At 31.0% G+C, this 15,590-nt stretch overlaps 1 protein-coding gene across 3 annotated transcripts in view; it reads right to left on the minus strand.

Annotated features, from left to right (window-relative positions):
- Positions 1-68: 68 nt before the first annotated feature.
- Positions 69-15,590, minus strand: part of bel (ATP-dependent RNA helicase bel) — a 20,989-nt gene continuing 5,467 nt past the window's right edge. Inside the window, exons 4-15 of one of the 3 annotated variants that reach the window (XR_001343488.3) lie at positions 13,483-13,741; positions 13,073-13,282; positions 10,613-10,737; positions 9,941-10,066; positions 8,722-8,866; positions 8,340-8,490; positions 7,662-7,846; positions 6,949-7,066; positions 5,635-5,788; positions 2,122-2,270; positions 1,658-1,875; positions 69-568 (exon numbers count right to left, since the gene is read on the minus strand). Coding sequence is in view for 2 of the 3 variants with exons in the window: in XM_014423949.3 (XP_014279435.1) it covers positions 1,778-1,875; positions 2,122-2,270; positions 5,635-5,788; positions 6,949-7,066; positions 7,662-7,846; positions 8,340-8,490; positions 8,722-8,866; positions 9,941-10,066; positions 10,613-10,737; positions 13,073-13,282; positions 13,483-13,741 (1,720 nt within the window). In the remaining variant the exon portion in view is untranslated. Of the gene's footprint in view, positions 1,876-2,121; positions 2,271-5,634; positions 5,789-6,948; positions 7,067-7,661; positions 7,847-8,339; positions 8,491-8,721; positions 8,867-9,940; positions 10,067-10,612; positions 10,738-13,072; positions 13,283-13,482; positions 13,742-15,590 lie in introns of all 3 variants that reach the window. The other 2 variants (XM_014423949.3, XM_014423950.2) reach the window with 2 other exon arrangements.

Genomic DNA, 15,590 nt, shown 5'->3' on the forward strand with positions numbered 1-15,590 from the left:
GATTTAGCTTATTTCACCACTATCAACTAGTAAAGGATAAAGGTCAAAGTCACAAAATGAATAAACTGTTTTAAAATATCAATTAAAACTATCTGTTTATTTGAACATTTAAAGCATTACAAAAGGAAATTTGATTTTCCACATAAACTTTCTAAAACTGTTGAACTTTTGGGATAAAAGTGGTGGATGGTTGTTAACTGATAAATGATTAAATACAAACATTAACAAAAAAAAAAAAAAATAATGAAAACATTCTTCTTAAAGACAATCTCAAACTATCGCAGTGAGAGTTGTTCTATAGATGCCGTAATAAGATACAACAGTCGTTAGTGACTATTCCATCTTGCCAGTAGATTTAAAACATAGGTAAATTTGACCTAATGTCTACATAATATAGAATCATACAATGAAAACTGGGAGACAGCTATAATATAGAATAGTAATTAATACATATTTCTTTTTTCAAAATCCTCTCTCAGACGAATCTTGGATTTTTCATAATTATTTCTTCTTGTTTCATTTTCTTATATCATATAAATATCCCACAAAGATGTCCGCCCGTCTGCAGCTTTACAAGGCATAGATTTTGACAAAGAAGAAATTATTTTTATTATAGATAAACAATCTGTTTACAGTTAAAATATTATAAAAGATGAAATAAAATGATAAAATACATACTGTAATTTATAAATACATAGAAACAAGTGTGAAGAAAAACTATTATGCTGTTTTTTTTTGTTTTGTTTTTTCAAGTTGTTGCAAACTGTCTTATTGGAGCCTAAAATCAATACTTCTACCCCAGATAAGGCACTTGCAATATATATATTTATTATATATATCCTAATAATGATAAAATATTAGCAGATCATTTTAACAGCTAATACATTGTAAGTAGTTTCAGTTCGAATTTTATTTATATACAAAAATAAAACTAGAACAAAATAAAAAAAAAAAAAAAAAAAAAAGAAAAGGAAAAATCAATTCAGTTTAACCTTGAGATTGAGTATCAGATGTTCAATCCCTTCGATACAAGCACTCCTTGAGCAAAACTAATAATAAATAATTCTGAATGGTAGATGCATTTATTAGCTCTTCATTTACTCGAAAGGAAAATATTTGTACACAATAAATCAATTAACTTTTCCCCAAGTTAGATCATGGGCACTAACTTATGATAGTTGTCATTTATATTTACAAAAATTATTTGTCATCCCTTAAAAAAATTACATTTAACTCAACATTTTTTTCTCAATTTACTTTCTTAAACTGAAGACTGGAGTGCCGTGTCTAGGTGTGGCACATTTCTCTGATATATATATACATATAAATAAACAGGTATATGCATCGGATAGCCTTAAAGCTGTGCTAAAGACCTTATTTGATCAAATCTGAAGGGGTCCTTAACTGGAGAATCTTTGGTTATGTCCTCCCCAAAGCGATCCGATCGTTGTTGGCCTTCATAAAAGGCCTACCAATATGTATATATACAATCACATAATGACTTTATTAAATATATTCAGTAAGAATAAAATCACAGTGTTAATGCCCCTAACTTATTAAAAATACACATACTGAATTTTTAATATTCTTTAGGCGTATAAACATTTGAGTTGTATGGGATCATATATAATATTTACACATCTATATATGTACATACAACATTATATAACCAGTTGTGTATACGCCCATATGTGCATAGTTGTAGTTTGTGGCTAGGCTGAAGAAGAGCGGGGACGAGATCGATTGGCTGAGAGAGGCAGGGAGTATGGTGAGAGAATTATTGCCCCCACCAATCATGGTCGGAGGAGCTGTTATTCTGGTTGGATGAATAAGAACCACCATAGCCTGCGTTGCCGCTACCCCCTCCGTAGTAACCTGTAAAATCATATTAATTACAAATAATATACAATAATGTTTTATTTCAATAGAGTACATGTAGTTTTAATTATTATGTAAACACAAAAATAGTTTTTCAAATCAGACTGGTAGGTCCTGTAATTAGTTCATTCAAACAGACAAACTGTTACAGCTTTATGTATTAACATAGATTTAAGCAATGCTAGATCATATTTTAAAATTCAAAAATAATAAATATAAAGAAAAATTGATGACATGACTTACTATTAGAACTTGAGTATCCACCATATCCAGATGATCCTCCTCCAGACCTCGAAGGGTTCCTTGAAGGGCCTCCACCTCCTCCGCCTCCGCTGCTTCCTCCCTGCTGACGGTAGTCCCGTGCTCCAAATCCACTGGAGAATCTACCGCCGCTGAATTCATTAATATTGTTTGCATACAAAATCCACACTTAATGACAATTAACCTTTATTTTACTGATAAGTTTTGTTTACTGTAAAATGATTTGCTAAACTGCTTTGTTTATTGGCATAAAAGTGTGGAAAAATTATACAAAATACAATTTTATTTAAAATGTAAAAATAAATCATGGTAAGTACATAATTTTTTTTATAAATATGAGAAACATTAAAAAATTATTTACTTAAAAAAAAGTTATTGAATGTTATGACAACTTAGTTACCCTCGTACCAAATTAGAAAATTGTGAAGTATGTGTGAACATAAATAAAAAGACTGTTAACAAAAAGTAACATTTTAAAACTTTTATCAACAGATAAAAGATCAAAAATTATATATATATATAGTAGTAAGAATTAAACTAAATAAATAATGACTTTTATTTATACTAATTTGATTTCAGTATCAATTTTTTTTCAATAAAATTAATTAATTTAAACTGACCTAAACCACATATTTTCAATTGAACGGACAAATGAAAAAAAAAATTGTATGAACATCTCAAATATTTTATTAGTAACAGTTCTTAGTGTTATAATGAGATAACCATATGCCAAGATTCAAATATATCAGATGTGCAAAATAGAATTGAGCGTACTCACCGAAGGTACGTAGATAATAACACTAATATCTCATACAGAAAGAATGAGGCAGGAAGATAGTCCTGGACGTACCACTGGAGATTTCAGAGGTCCAATCATGGCCAATGGTAGAAAAGGAAGAAACAAAGAGGCTCCCTAACTGCTTTCATTAAAAGGACCCGAGGGGGAAAGATAACCCAGAATGTGGAAAAAGAAAATTGAAATTCTGAAAAAACTTACCTCACATACATTATTAGATATCATTACTATCAATAGTATTTTATTTGGTCAAAATAAAACTTGCACGTAAGATAAGCCAATGTAAAAAATATAAACTAATGCATAAATCGCTCTTCACATTCATTCAAAGGCTGTCTGAAAATAATTAAAAACTTGCAACATTTGAATACAATTCACATAGAACTAAACACTTCGATAAAGAACCCTTACAATGAATGAAAATCAACAAATTTAGAAAAAAGAACAAGATCTGCAGAGAAGTGTTGGGCACTTTCAAGATTGAAGGAATTGAAGTCTAAAGACTTGTCAAAAAAGTGGATAGGAATAAAATTTATGGGGGTTTCAAGTCAAAGAGAGTAAAAGTTATTGTGCGTATAACAAGCACGGACAGTCTTCTTATCTCTGTCAAGAATACTGAAACCTCAAAAAATCTGAAGCTGCCATGATAAAGCCAACTCTGAGACCTGGGCTCTTAACTACTAAGTACCCTAGAAGCAGAATCGAGAGATTTGAACTTAAGTCTTCCGTACGATTATGGCAGCGATCTGGGATCTGAGCCTCAACACATGGAGGAGATGAACTAACAGGGAACTGCTTGCAGAGGCTGGTCAGTCAATATCTCTCTATATATGATAGATCTGACAGCAAGGAGGTTAAGGCAGGTCATGTGGCTTGAAGCAATCCATCAGGACGCATTTGTACAACAATGAAACCACATGAGATGCCAAAAACCAGATGGATAGACGGAATCAACAATGATGCGAAAGAGCTGAATGTAGCAAACTGGAAAGCAATAGTCCAAGACAGTCAGATATAGAGAAGGCTGGTCCAGGCAGCCAAATATCTACCTGGACTGAACTGAAATATATACATAAAATTTTCCTGCCCACTAGTTATTAGATGCTAACTCTGTGAGTTCTATAGAGGAAGTTTAAAGTGTATGATTACACTTCTGCTGCAGTCACATTAAGGTAAGAGAAAGGTTTAGTGACTCTTGGTAGATCTCCAACATTCAGGGAGAGAGGTAACTCTAAAATCAAACCAGAGCCAAGACACACTGAACAGTTGCTATTATATTAATGAACTGTGAGCATGGTATACATTCCCACTTACTGTAGCTGGCCTGTTACTACAGGCTCATTGATACACATGCTAGTGAGCAAGGTATGTTAAGTTACCCTAGCAAATGCCAAGGTCAAGGTTGGTCCTTACATGGCCAGACCTTAATGAGGAAACAGTTTCATTCCTAAGAGTTTGTTAAAGGTCTTAAAAGAAAATTAGTAGTAATACAGAAGATCAGGAACACCAAGGGATGTAATGGAAATGTATCTTGATAACTAAATATTTAAATATTTCTTTGATTTAAAATTAGTGAAATCAAAAGCCTGCAAATTTTTATGCTAATACTGTGACAGAAGCTAACAATATAAACAAATTTTGTCTTTTGTTTTTATAAACAGAGCAGTTGAGTTCCTTTGAGCAAATGGCTAGGTAAAAGCATAAAGTCAACACCAATTTTGAAACCAACTAAGACTGAATAAAAATAGAATTCAGGTTATTACAATAAAATATAAATTCAAATAACTTATCAGTAAAGAATTTAAAAAAACAACCTGGTTTTAAATAAAGAGAAGACAAGATTACTCATAATGTTCCCCAGTTAATTTATGACTGACAAGGCACTTATCTATTTTTTTTTCTAACAAAGAAAACATACAGAAAGAAAAAAAAGAAGACAAATCATGCCACAAAACAATAACATCCTCATATTTATAAAAATTAAACATTACATCCTCGGACCATGAATCACCTGAAGATTAAGTTAAACATTAAAAATTCTTAACAGAATAATAATAAATATACATATAAATCTTTAAAAAAAAAAATTAAACACAAAAATAAAGAAAATAAAGCAGGTAATAACTGTAAAAACCTGTAAAATGAATAAAATAAAATTAACAAACAAATAGCACTATTAGACCACAAAAATATTAGGAGCAGCATACCTCCAAAGAAATAAAGCAACAAATGTTAAGGTTACCTACATTATTTATCAAATGTATTTAATCAATTCAATAAGTTAGTATTTCTTAAATCTGTACAAAATAAAACTAAGTCATAGTTAAAAGATAAACAATTTATTTATTTTTATTGCAACAGCTAATCCTGATGATTCTATGGGAAACAAAATTCTCATAACAAAATAACTGCATTTAGACCATGGAAATGAATTGTTTTTAGCAGTATATTCACTAATAATAACCAAAAGAAGGTTAGGATATTAAGATGAGAGAGCTAACACATTTTACTTGGCATCAAATTTGAACCATGAACTATATTTAATCACAGCTTACCCAAAAGAATTCATTTCAACCTACAGAATATCACTTGAGCAAATAGAAATTACATGTTAATTGATTATTTACTATCATAGGAAAAGAAAAAGTGAAGATGGGTAGCATAACTTCAAATAATAGTTGATTTGAAAAATAATTTACCCTTTGCCGCCTCTGCGAGATGAAAGAGGCTGCTTCGTTTCTGCAGCCATTCTCTGCATCCATGAGGGCATAGTTTGCTTGGTTTCTTGTATGAGATCGAACAGATCCCTAACTAAATTCCTATTTTTATCGTTGAAGAAAGATGTTGCCAAACCTGCAGGACAAGTCATTTAAAATTATGTTAGATTTTATACCTGACAATTAAATTAGTTAAGTTGTAATTAAATCCTTTGGTCCGTTGATTTAGAGTTAGACTGACTCTATCTTACATTTTTATCTGTACACTTAATGAAGCACAGTGAATAATTTTTTTTTTTTTTCTTTAAAGGTAATAACCAGATCAAATACACAAGAACACACTCATCTATTTTTATTCATATATAATATAATGATAAACTAAATATCAAAGAAGAAATACATAAGAAAAAATAAATATAAATTACAGGCATGATTTAAAAATAAAAAGAGGGTTCAGATTCTAAGGCAGTAACCAGGCTGCAGTTCATAGCCATAAGAAATCAACTTCAAACGAAATGTCAGTACGAATAAATAATGTTTTGCTTATTAACTAACTGTCCCCACAACTATGTTCTCCACATACTAATCTATGGTCAACTATCTACACCTTATTTAGGAATTAGATAAGTTAAAAATACATTCTGAGTCAATTTAGTAACACCAAAACAAAAGATAATATATTTGATAAAATAATTTTAACTATAATTTATCACAAAAATATGAGTAACTGGACCCTATTCAGCTTATCCATTGGATTTTACGGTTGACCTGTCGACTTGTGGACCACTAACACTGATTTAGGATAGAATGAGGTTTGAGGACAAGTTACGGCTAAGGTTATCTTCTTTTGATTTCAGATAGAAACTATTTTCAACTCGATCTAGATAAGTTATCATCCCTGAGGTAATAACAAAAAAAACAATATTAATATGAGTATTTCTGGATAGATGGGTGCTATCACCATGGTGTACTTTTTCAAGTTATAAATAAATGCATTGTACTAACAGTTTTTATTTTTATCTTTGCTACTAATTCCTAAAATCTTCCACCGAACCTCATCGAAACATATGTCTACAGGGCCAGTGATAACATCTTCCAACTTATGTTTTAATCAGTCCCAAGGACATTTACCCCCACTGTTTTAGCATCAGTTTCATCCAACAACTTGGCCCACCCATCATAAAAGTTATGAAGCTATCATGTCATTTATATTCATGGGTTTGAAGGAAATCATAAGCAACCCCTTTAAATAGTAAATTTATAAATCATGAAGCTCACACAAAATTAGGAACTTACCTAAATTGCCCATACGGCCAGTACGTCCAATTCTATGAACGTATTCTTCAACATCATTTGGTAAGTCAAAATTGATGACATGTTTCACGTGGGGAATGTCCAAACCCCTAGCTGCTACCTATAATAAACATACAAATTTAATAATCTAACTTAATAATGCACAGAAACAAGGCTAACATATATGTTTAAGTATATCTAAGTTTGGTTTGAAAATTACATCCCTAAATTCATACTAAAGCTATAACTTTAGCTCTTTCCTGGCTGTTTTGTTTGGCTCACAACTCCAGGCTTCTGATGAAGCATATTTAGAATTAACTGAGGTAATGTTTTAGGGTTTAGGTGTGGCATAACCTATATTCAGCCCATAGAAGACAAGGGTTTATACAAGAATATAATTTCATCCCCTTAACACGGACAACATAGTAGTTGAAGAAAAACATAAGGTACAAATAAAATAGAAAAGATAAAACAGTACTACGGTTAATACATAAAATACATTAATCAAATGGTACTTCTGATTTTGAGAGATGGTAACATACACATAAAAAAGACCACTATTATGATTGTTTATAAGTACATCAAAATAAAGTTATTATATAATTGAATATGATTAGCCAGATATGACCTGAAAATATTTCAATTAGTTTTCAGGAGTACATTAACTAATTTGAAATATATTTTATTCACAATAAGGTGACCAAGAATATACTCACTGCAGTTGCAACAAGAACAGGTGTTTGGCCTGTTCTGAAGTTTCTCAGAGCTTCTTCTCTTTCCTTCTGTGTCCTATCACCATGGATGGAAGTCACAGGGTACCCAACACCGTAGAGAAAATCTTCAAGTGAGTCTGCACCTTTCTTTGTTTCAACAAATACCAGTGTTAGCGAACCTTCTTCAGCTGGAACAAGAAATAGCAAAATGAAACAATCAAGAAGTGAAGCTAACACAAAACCATTATAAGATTAAGTATGTAAACGTTCAATAAAAGCACTAAATTACTTTTAAAATAAATAACTTTATTTTCACAATTAAATTAGTCAAAGAACTGGCCCATTATATAGTTTAATTAAAATACAGTATTCCTTATGATCACCAACTTTATCAAACTACTTTGTATATAAAACAACTTAATGCAAAACAACAATTATCAGTTAGCTTTATTAATTTTTTATTGTTAAGAAAGATAAAGGAAATAAAATTTTAACAGACAAATCACAAATTTGAAAAATAATATAGCCATTCCTATATTTATAATGTTCTAATATTATCTATAAATGTTATGTAAAAAAAAAAAAAAAGAGAAAGTTAAATATATTTACTTTAATAGCAAAGTAAATATATTTAACTATGGTTGAGAAAGTTAAATATATTTAATGTAAACAACATCATACCATTTTTCGAAGCATTAAGAAGGTCTAACAGAAATCCTCTTTTGTCATGTTCTTCAACCCAGATGATTTGTTGGGTAATATTTTCTGAGGTAGATCCGACTCGGCCAATAGCCAGAAATATATAGTCATTCAAAAAGTCTAATGCCAAAATCTAAAATAAAAGAGTTTTGTTAAAACTCACTAATAAGCACCACTCCACAATCTAATATTTTAAGCAAAAAATGAGAATAAATAATATTTATTATAAACATTAACACAGAGGTTTATTGATAAAAAATTTTTTAGCCCATTATTTTAAAATAATAAATAAAATGTGAGATGATTTAATGTTAAAATATAAATAAAAGTAAAAAAAATAATAAAAGAACACTGTAATATTGACCTGTATTTCTTTAGGGAAAGTAGCAGAAAACATGAGAGTTTGCCTTTCGCCAGTTGGAGGCATAGAATTCTTTTCAACAATTCTTCTGATTTGTGGTTCAAAACCCATATCTAACATTCTATCAGCTTCATCAAGCACCAAGTACCTAAAAACATTAATTTCAAATCATTAGTAATGGAACATTTATTACATTGATACATTTTAAGGATTGACACAACATTCAAACAATGCCACTACAAATGAAAATATGAGAGTGGTTCAGGGATTACATGTGGAGTAAGGTCTTAACAGACTTGAGAGAATAACTAGGTATCTGTTCAAAATAAGTGAATGCTTAATAGAAAGAAACAAAATCAAGGTTGAGAAGAATAATATAAACAATAAATTTGCATAGCAAATCACCAAGCAAGCTGTTGTATATAAATAAACTTCTTTCTTTTCAATTTATAGGGGATAGATAGTTATTCACAAACTGAATCAATGTGATTTAAAAAAACTGAAAAATGTTTAACCCTTTCTTTATTAGAATGTAGAGCTGTGTATAATAGCAGATATTTAATAGAGAAGACCTACAAGATCTACTTCTAAGGTTAAGATTAGGGGGAGACTAATGTAAACCAAGCTGTGCTCCCACATTTCTAACTTTTAACAAATCCTCATCACAATTTTAGTTCTAATGATTTTTTTACAAAATCTTTAAACATAAATCTCATTATACACGGTTTAAAAAATACACATTTTGATAAATGAATTATAATAAACAATTATTGTGACATAATTAAGGTGAACAAAATGATTTTATAAAAGTGTATATTTCTAATGAAATTATATCACTCTAATAATCCATAAACATTACTTTCAAACAAACAATAATAGGTAGATAAGTAGGATCAAGCACAGTAGCATTTAGGTAAGAGTCAATATAAGAAGCACAAAAATCAAGGAAAACAAGTGCTTCACCATGTCCTATATAACCACATCTACATGTCTTGAAATATATGGAGAATATTTCATACATGAGCATGAGATATAACACAAAGAACTACAAATACCAGAAGAATCTAAAACATGTTACAAGATATCTCCCCTAGGACACAGAAAGATCTGAGGGTTATGTATGAGATATTTAGGTTAGAATACTAAAGGCTCTCTTTGCTTACACCATGTCTTTATTGGAGCCAAGAAAGGACTAATTCAAATTTGTACCAAAAGAACTTACCTGCAATTTTCTAAGCCTATTCTTCCTCTTGCAAGCATGTCGACTAAACGCCCTGGCGTAGCAACTAACAAATGACATCCACGCTCAAGATCTCTCATTTGTTCTGCAACATGAGCACCTCCATATCTGAGGAGGAAAACAGACAATGAAACAAAATACTACTACTTAAATAATCATATTGAGATAATTTATAAGTGAAAATAACAGTGTAAATATATTCATAAAGTATTTATTAATGAATTTTTAATTGACTATATCATGAAAGTGAATTTTTTCAGGTAAACATTCATTATGTACCTTAACATACATGAGAAAAGAAATAAAACATGTATTATGGAAATGAACTCTACTAAAATGAAATAGGAGAGGTTGGTGAGGTAATGAGAAAGGAGTGATATGAGTGAAAGAGAAAGTAAGAAATAAAGCTTGTTTTTAATCTACCGTTTTGGTCTTTATAATGATGATCTGGTAGAAGATACTAGAAGATAGAAGTCAACATATACCAGAATCTTCTACCTTGTCATCCCTATCAAGGCCTAAAACTTTGGTAAATAATAGAAAACAAGGTTTACTTGTATTCTCTTAACATACTGAACTCAGAGAGGACCAACTTCTTCTAATAAAGATAACAATTAATAACAACATACATTGTATCTAAAACATAAAACTTACACAACACATGGTCGAAGGCGGGATCTGTACGCAAATTTGCGAGATTCATCATAAATTTGTGTAGCTAATTCCCTTGTAGGTGCAAGAACAAGACCCATAGGGAACTGCTTACGCTTTCCTGGGAACTGATAAAAAGAAGCATAACCTATTAATAAATATATGTATATATAGTTGACCATAAAAATTGATGTATAGGAAGATGGTCAGGGTTACGATCAAAGGAGAAACAAAAATAGTTTACAACTATTTATTTTCCAACGTTTCGCCCCACTTTGTAGGGCTTCATCAGGGCTAAAAGATACAAAATGATACAATGATAAGAATAAAAATACAAAGATAAGATACAATGACAAGAATAAAAATAAGTAACAATGGCAAGAGTAAACATTTTTATATAAAAATACGTAAAATATACAGTTAAAAAATACAGGAGATGTACATAAAACAAAAATAATACGGGAAAGGAAGAAAAAAAAAATTAGGATTAAATAAACATCATGAAACAATAATAATTATACATAAATAAGTAAAAATAAAGATATAAAATGATTATAAATGGGCAAAGAAAAAGTCAAGGAACCTACCACTTCAGAACAAACGGGTGAACAGTAGGAAACTCCCACTCCTCCACGCTTCCGCTTCATTGTTGCCTACAGTTCACACGTTTGTTCTGAACAGGCCTACAAAGTGGGTCGAAACGTCGGAAAATAAATAGTTGTTAACTATTTTTGTTTCTCCTTTGACCGCAACCCTGACCATCTTCCTATACAGGAAAATAAATAGTTGTAAACTATTTTTGTTTCTCCTTTGACCGCAACCCTGACCATCTTCCTATACATCTATTGATAAATAGTTCAATTGAATATTTTTACATTAAATAAAGATAAATTACAGATAAAAATAAATTTAAATAATTGTTAAAATAGAAAGTTAAAGGTCCTTTGCATCAACACAGTTCAAACATTATTTATCAAAATGTGTAATATTCAGATTGGGCACCAGGTATCAATCACAAGCAGCATAAGGTAGGGTACTTTTATTGAGACTATCCTCCAAAAAAAAAAATTCATTCAATATTATTATATAGAAGAGTAATTTTATTTGCATAGAACTGAATAAAAAGTATTACAAATAATTAAATTAGCTAAGTATAAATACTGAAGACCTAAATCAACCATATTTGATGCTGTTATCAACATTGAATTCTCACTATATCTCTTTACAAGTCATATGTCATTAAACAGCTTTATTTCTTGCTTATAGACTTAATATATTTTCAAATTTAAGTAAGAGTTTCTCTAGAATAGTTTAGATGTTTAATTCACTTATTATTTAATAAGGGACAAAAAACTGAAACTGGCCTCAGGTGTTAAAATTGAAACCACTGTTGGCTGTTAGTAACTCGAAACAGTCAACAGCAAATTCTAATTGAATTACAAATAAAACACAGAGAATTTATGACAACAGAAAAAAACTACAGCAAAAAAGTAATGGAGATAAACATGGACAGATAAGAGTGACAAAGAAATTTTAATATTAAGGAGTAAATCATAAAATTGGAAAGGCAAAGCTTCGCAACAGGCAATATTTACAATAAGAAGAACCTATCGTCAAACACAAAAATAAGACATTACATCACGGTCATAAAACCAGTAATTTTATACGGAATGGAGACACCATGTATTCCTAGCCTGGAAAAATTACTGAAAATAGGGAGAAGGATCCTGAGGAAAATCTATGAGCCCAAGAAAACATGTAAAGGCTATAGGTTAAGACCCAACCAGGAAATCTACAGAGAGATAAATGACCTGGAAACCGAAATAAGAATCAAAAGACTGAGATTCTAGAGGCACATGATGAGAATGTACCAAAGGAGACTAAACAATATACTCTTTGACAGAATCCGTGAATACAAGAGCATAGGAGGATATGTGAAGCAAATGAGAGAGGAAACAAAAAAATTGAAAATAACAGACAAAGACTGCCTGGATAGAGAACAGTATGGAAAAAAATTGAAAGAAATCAATGTTCTTGCCGCAAATAAAGAAAAACGGAAGGGTACTCCATGGTCGGATGAGAAGATATTGGGAGAGAAGAAAAGCAAAAATGTGAAGGGAAAAGTAGTGATATTCACGTGGTCTTGAAAGGCTGTTGCATGAAAAAAATAAAAACCACAACATTTCTAAATGATTCATAGTTATTCAAATAAATTTCAAGATATTATAAGCAATCAAATCAAATTATTATTTAGAACCATTTATAATTTTAATTGATAAATGATCTTCATTTATTACACAGTACTAAATTAGAATAATGAATTATCAACTATGTTGGTGCTATAGGGCCTAAAAGAAATTAAAATAAATATTCAATTATTAATACACAATTAAAAACTATATTAAGTAGTGGGGAAGAAAGTAAGAGTAAAACAGTGGAATTTAGATCATTGATCATAATCACCCTAGTATTTTGTGGTCCCCGTTCAAGAATCTGATTAAGGATAGGAATGAGGAAGGCGGCCGTTTTGCCACTGCCAGTCTGGGCACAGGCCATCAGGTCCCTTTTGGCCATGATGATTGGTATGGCATTTTTCTGTACTGGGGTTGGCTTATCGTAGCGAGCTAGACGTATATTATTCGATATTATTTCATTCATCTGCAAATCGTCGAACTACAAACAAAAACAAAATATCCACTTGTTAACAGACATTAAATAATTTATGCTTAAAATTAAAGAAAAACATACATAGTTTTTTAACACTATTACAATTTAAAGATAATTATTAAATATATGTGTTCAGACTGACTAGTAATAGAAATAAAAATTTTAAGAATAAGTGTTTCAAATAATTCAATTCAGGAAGTCTTTACCGTTTGGATTTGGGGTGGTACTTGGACACCAGTGGCTTCAACAGGGATATCCTCGTACTTATTAAAGTTGATACCAGTATTGGCATTGCCAAATAACTCAAATTCAAGTCGTTCATCCCGTGGGAGAAGTGTGGTCCAACCAGCTGAGGAACCTTGGGGCTTTTCTTGCCATCTATCATTACCTGTGTTACCTGAAGTGGGAGTGTTCCCACCTCTTCTACTACCCCAGTCATCACGGTCACGTTCCCTATCTCTTTCTCTGTAATCATCCAAGCAAAAATATTTAATTAAAGATATATTTTTAAAATAATAAATTTTGTCAATAATCTAGCTTTACATATATTGAAAACAATTGGTAGTAATTGTTAATATAGATAATTATACTAACATGATGAATCAAAATGAATTATTTTGAATATTGTTTATAAGAGTGGTAAGAGATAGTCAACCTAAAAAAAGCAAAAAAAAAATCATTCAGATTTTATTTTATTAAAATCTTAGCTAATAATTTCAAATCATACCTCACTAGAAACAGAGTATATAATAGCCAATACTATATATTGTGAAATATATAGCATAAGTAACCACATTACGAGGTCGAAAAAAGAAAAAAAACCAACATAACAGATATGTACAGTCAATATGGGATAAGTGGAATACCTCTGGAATGTTTGTAGCAGAGAGAGTTAAGACTCAACCTAAGCAAGCAACTGCAGCAGTGACAGTACAAAGCTGATCGGAGAGTAGACTTTTACTGGTGACCCCACGGAATGAACTCTGAATTCTGGAGAGGTACAAAACTTTTGGACCCGTTATTTTTGCATGAAATAATTCCTTAATTGAACCTAAACTTTAATTTTTAAACCTGAATAAACAAAAACAATTTTTTTGGATGTTTTGTCTGTGTAAAACAGTTCCTTTTTTTTTAGGTCATTACTGGTACTGGTATTTGGTGGGGGAACAAGTCCGGCAAGTGGTGGGCCTGGTGGTCCTTTTTGCCAATCCCTGGCAGTTACTAACCGTGTACTAACAAAGATGGGAGTGTCAAGATTCATTTTTCGGAACCACCGAAATATAAATAGTAACTGCCCCAGGTGGGAATCGAACCCACAACATTCCGAACAGTATGCTCTGGGGACCTATGCCTCAACACGCACAGCCATCGTATCCTCTTTTACTCTCTTAAGTGGAATACAAATTATAAAAAAAATGTGAAAATGCAAGTAGATGGGGTTTGCTTTCTTTAAAATGTAATGAAAGCATTGTTACTCCTTGTCTCCTGCCCTCCATTCTTCCCTCCTTTACAACCATTCAGTAAGTAAACAAAATCCAGTAACTTCCTCCTGACAGTTAAAATCTTTTTTTCAATTGATGAAAAATTAAAATTGGTCTATAAATTTAAAATTGGAGGATCAAGGGATGAAATCAAAACACAGTTTAGTGTGCTGAATTCAAAATCATGTAATACATTAAATATTGAATTGAGGCATTGATTAAGCAATCTCATGTCTACAAGAGAGTTGATTTGATTCCACCTTGGCCGGGTTGATTTTTATTTCGTGGCAATCCACAGAATGAATACTCAACCCTCCTACTTTGGGTAGAATGGGTTAGTAACCTAAATTATCTGGCATGCAGAAAGGTAATACCTTCTTATGTCAGAAATGACCACATAGAGGGTAATAAAAAATAATAACATTTAGTACTTGTAAACATCCTGAGATGTTCCTTTTTTAAACATATAAGTTAATAAATTAAATTTTTTGGAGACTTTTATTTTTTTTTTTTTATGTGGTACACAAAACTATAATGAACTTTATGAGTAAAACTCTATAAATGAAATACCTCTATTAAAAATGAAAAGCACCGCTTATACAGTTTCTACAACAAAAACTTTATTAAAAACTGACCAAGGTCCCCTGATGTTAAAGTGGAAGATCTGATGCAATTAAAAAAGAAGAATCATGGAGAATTTAGATAAATAGAAGAAATGATTATTATGACGAACCCAAAATAGTTTAAAGAGCCTAACAGGGGAGATTGAACAGGTTAGGGTACTCAATACAGATCCACAAAACAAATAACACAAGTGATTCATTAAACTGAAC

Source organism: Halyomorpha halys, unplaced genomic scaffold, assembly GCF_000696795.3.
Source record: "Halyomorpha halys isolate HHAL.00 unplaced genomic scaffold, Hhal_1.1 Scaffold448.1, whole genome shotgun sequence".
Taxonomy (NCBI): domain Eukaryota; kingdom Metazoa; phylum Arthropoda; class Insecta; order Hemiptera; family Pentatomidae; genus Halyomorpha; species Halyomorpha halys.